General features: G+C 38.4%; 1 protein-coding gene across 5 annotated transcripts in view; it reads right to left on the bottom strand.

Annotated features, from left to right (window-relative positions):
• Positions 1-3,223, bottom strand: part of arfgap1 (ADP-ribosylation factor GTPase activating protein 1) — a 14,523-nt gene extending 11,300 nt beyond the window's left edge. For all 5 annotated transcript variants that reach the window (XM_059328640.1, XM_059328642.1, XM_059328645.1 and 2 more), the window contains exons 1-2: positions 3,021-3,223; positions 337-407 (exon numbers count right to left, since the gene is read on the bottom strand). In XM_059328640.1, the coding sequence (XP_059184623.1) occupies positions 337-396 (60 nt within the window). In that variant the 5' untranslated portion in view covers positions 397-407; positions 3,021-3,223. The remainder of the gene's footprint in view (positions 1-336; positions 408-3,020) is intronic.
• Positions 3,224-4,344: the final 1,121 nt, after the last annotated feature.

Genomic DNA, 4,344 nt, shown 5'->3' with positions numbered 1-4,344 from the left:
ATAATTTACTTGATTGCTGTTTAAACAACTTCAGTTTCTTTTAGTATGTCAGTGCAATAACTCAGAGAAATTATACATTTATTTATATAGTACATTTATTTTTAGGTTCTGAAACATGTCTGTCTACACAGTTATTGCCAAAGATGCAGGCCAACAAGATGTCCACTGGCAGTGAGTTCCCACCAAAAATTACACCCAACATTTATTTGAACAAGGATGAAAAGGGGGAAATGTTGTGAAGGGTTGTGGGCAGACACCTGCTACCTGCTCTATGAATTATAAAGTTCGTGGACTCGTGAGAAGTGAAAGTAAGAGTAAGGAGCTATAAATACTTACGTTGTTCTCGTCTTCGGTCCTCACTTCCTTCAGAACTCTTCTGGTCCTTGGACTCGCCATGTTGACACACACTGAAAGAGAACAGTAGATAATCAACATTTAGTTATCAAAGCAGACAGTGTTTAAAATGAATAGTGCAAATCTGTTCAAGAGACACAAGTACTTCTGGGAATGAATACTCCTGTACCAAACTTCATGTTACCAAGCTACATCTTCAAAGAATGGCCTACAATTGAATAAAATCGTATCATTCCCAGAGCATGATTTGACATGCTGAATCACACCTTCCTATTGTACCGTTTCTTCAAGCGAAAATCAACCCAAAAATAGAAGTGAGTTCAGTTTTAATTTTTGAATTTGAACCCGTCCCTCATTCAAAGCTGATAGCAGTGACTGAAACTGTTTTGATGATGTCATCTAAAACAAACCTGGACCTGATCCAGAGATAGCAGACTGGTTTGAGATGAACTGTGCCTCGCCTGGAGAGGTGATGAAAAGCAGCCGGCAGGCTGCAGCCAAGGGATGTGACAAAAAGCTGAAGTAAAACCTTCCCAGAACGATAAAGGAAGCATGTCCAAATTTTATAGGTCATGAGTAATGAGTGTTTACTAATGTAGATATTCTGAGGGATAAGCCATGTGAGAATTTAATATTGTGAGTAGGGCTGCAACTAACAATTACTTATGTTATCAATTAATCTCTGGATTATATTTTTGATTAAGGTGGATTCATAAAATGTGTCAGAAAATAGTAAAAGAAACAACAACAAAAAAACCATAAAGTAATGTCTTTGCTTGCCTGTTTTGTTCGACCAACAGCCCAAATGTATTCAACTTCAATAAAACAGAGAAAAGCTGCAAATCTGCACATTTAAGAAGCTCGAACCAGTGAGTGTTAGGTGTTTGATAATAAATGGCTTGAAATAATCTTGATGATTTCAATTTTTTTGTAAACTAATTTTCTGTTAATCCACAAATCATTTAAACAACTAATTGTTTCTGACATAGCTCTTATTCTTTAATTCAAGATTTCCTATATTGCAAAGAAAGTTCGGGTGATGACCTTGTCCACCACAATCTTAACACCATCTTAGAGTAAAGAAACTTCTGTAGCCGCCTGGAATGGCACGGTGACACCACAGCAGGTGGACAGGAATTTGACCAGATCTAAACAGAATGCATTGTTGTTTACAATGATGATCACCAACGATTGTTATTCATTTTGTTTAAATAATGACAGCTAAATCCATGGGGCCCAACTGGGGAAATTCCAAACAATACATTTTCCAACTCCAATCAATGCTGCTTTGTGGTTTTAAGATATGGAGAATGAAAAAGACCACAATCGACAGATTGCAAGCCTTCAGCAAGAACTGCCTAAAAGGAATTAATAATATCCACTGGCCAGACAAGAGCATCTATAACAATCAGTATTTGAACAACAACTACGCACAGCAAATCAGAGATTTGAACTCTGGAGGTCCCTTGTCAAAGCAACTAATGGTATTATCATTATTGATTAATCCACATCTTTCTCTACATTTTCCTCAATTAACTGATAAATTATTTGGTCTCCAAATATGTGAAAAAAGTTTTTCAAAGTCCAATGTGTCTTTAAATGTCTTATTTTGTCAGTCCAACACCTACAGCTATTGGATTTAATATTATTTAAAACAGAAAAACTATTTTTGCATTAAAAAATTACCTAAAAGATCAAAATAGTTATTTCTGTTGACTAATAAATTATCGACTTAGTGCTGCAACTCTACTGAAATTATGAAATGAAATGAAATGGCTATAAAATGAGAAGAAAAAAATCTGTCTTGCTTGTCCAATAGCCTACTTAAATGTATTTACAATATAACTACCATCCGGTTAATTTTCCATCTACTCATTAAAGCTGTGTAAAGACACTGATGTTACTATCCAAAAAATCACATTAACAGTTCAATATACAGTACAACTTCTGGATGGAGGGTGGATTTAAACTGTGTGGTTCACAGACAGGTGTAATGTTTGCACAGAGAGGCAGCTTTTGCGAATCCCTACAGGTATTTAGGTGAAATCTGAGCAAAGAAACTCTCAGTCGTCTGCTAAATTTACATTACACACACCAGCATAGCTTCTTTTTTTTTTTTTAGCTAATTAAGGACTAAATATGTTCCCTATGAAATAAGCTTTGGCCATTTTGGTTATTCTTGGAGCAAAAAATAATAATATTTGATGGTTATCATTTGAAACCAAAGCCAGTTTTCATTTATCCTCATGTTGCTTATTATCTTATCAGATTTCTAATCAAAATACACCAGAAGCAAAGGGCGTAATGCGAGCACTCATAATACAATTATTAGTTCAACAATATAACGCAAATGTCCATCAGGTCATTAGCCCTTCTGTCTCTTTGAATAATGCAAACACTGATGTTTGAAACTATGAAAGGTTTCCCAAAGAGAAATGCAGTCGTGTCAACGCTCCTCGCTCGTAACGCAAGACGTCAAATACTCAATGTCCCGTGTATATTTAACCTCATACAGCTAAAACGTCATGATAACTTATCAAAGTATTACTTTAGCTAAGAATTTAAAGCTTACGCGGACATGGACATGTCACCAAAATGTTAAAATGTAAGTGTATTGACATGGTAAGTGACGGTGATGCTAACGTTAGCTGCCGACTAACCGTCACCTGTTAGTGATTGATGACCGAGAAGACGCTGCTTTCAGAGGCTCCGCTGGCTCCGCCGATAAACTCTACGAGGTGTTTTCTTCTGTGGCGGAGGCACAGCTAATATTACACTGTCACAGGCTGTGTCGGGCCAACAGGAGTGTGTTGTAAGGATGGACTGCTGATGTTAAGCACCGGTAGCCATGTTCCTGTTTGCATACGTTGGCAGTGCAATGCATCATGGGAGTCCGTCCGTCTTCTTCCCTCTTTTTCATGTTTTTTTTTTTTTTTTTAACTTTATTAAAGCAACATGGTGCAATCATGGAATACAAGACAATACAGCAACAAAACGTCAGGGGGTTTCAACAATACAGAGGCAAACTTGATTTGATTTGATTAACGTAACGACATTTATGGATATGCCATTTGGCTAACTGTATCATGAGATTGATGGTATAGTATTGATTTTCTTTTGCAAAAGGAAAGCCAGTGAAACCAAACCGTATATGCCATTTGGCTAACTGTATCATGAGATTGATGATATAGTATTGTTTTTCTTTTGCAAAAGGAAAGTCAGTTAAATCAAACAGTATATGTTCAAAGCACAGAGACAAATGAGGTTCAATCGAAAAAGAAATCAGGTTTACAAATATCTTCCTATGTGGTTCCGGTTTTGGAAAATGGCGGAGTAGGTCGATCACCGGGACACCTCTCTTGAAATCTTGTCTAAATCCGTGCAATACGTGTACATCACTCAGCCTGTGCAAACCTGTGTGGACCAGTGTGGGGTACTAAGAACTATGAGCAAAAGCAAAAAACAGAGCCAGCCTACAACCGAACAATCTCCGACAAAGAGCAACGACATGCTAACTAGCCAAGACGAGCAACATGCTAGCAACACGCCGCTAACGTTAGCCGACATGGAAAAACTTCTGATGGCAATGGAAGTCCGCATTATTACTAAACTCTCCGATCAACTTTCTGCTGACCATGCAACTACTGAACGTCACGACCAGACAATTCAAAATATGGAAACTTCACTCAAAGACATGGAGACAATGCCAAGCCCTGTCTAAGCTGAGGGCGGTCAGCCGACTGCATTCATTGAGGCACTTTTGAAAGAAACATTTGGCGCACATTCTTTTTCCACTCCTCCGACTGTTGACAGGGCTCACACACTTGCAATCCCCCGTAAGAAACAAGACAACCCTCCCCGCCCGTTCATTGCGCGAATCCACCATTACCAGTCCAAGGAGCGCATCCTGAAGCTTGCTAGGGAGACAGGCTCACTTTTCTTTCGTGGATCCGACATACACATCTACCCGGATTACAGCGCCGAGGTCGC

The sequence above is a fragment of the Centropristis striata genome, chromosome 3 (genome assembly GCF_030273125.1).
Source record: "Centropristis striata isolate RG_2023a ecotype Rhode Island chromosome 3, C.striata_1.0, whole genome shotgun sequence".
Classification (NCBI taxonomy): Eukaryota; Metazoa; Chordata; class Actinopteri; order Perciformes; family Serranidae; genus Centropristis; species Centropristis striata.
The sequence above is the reverse complement of the archived record's forward strand: the minus strand, read 5'-3'. Positions and strand labels throughout refer to the sequence as shown.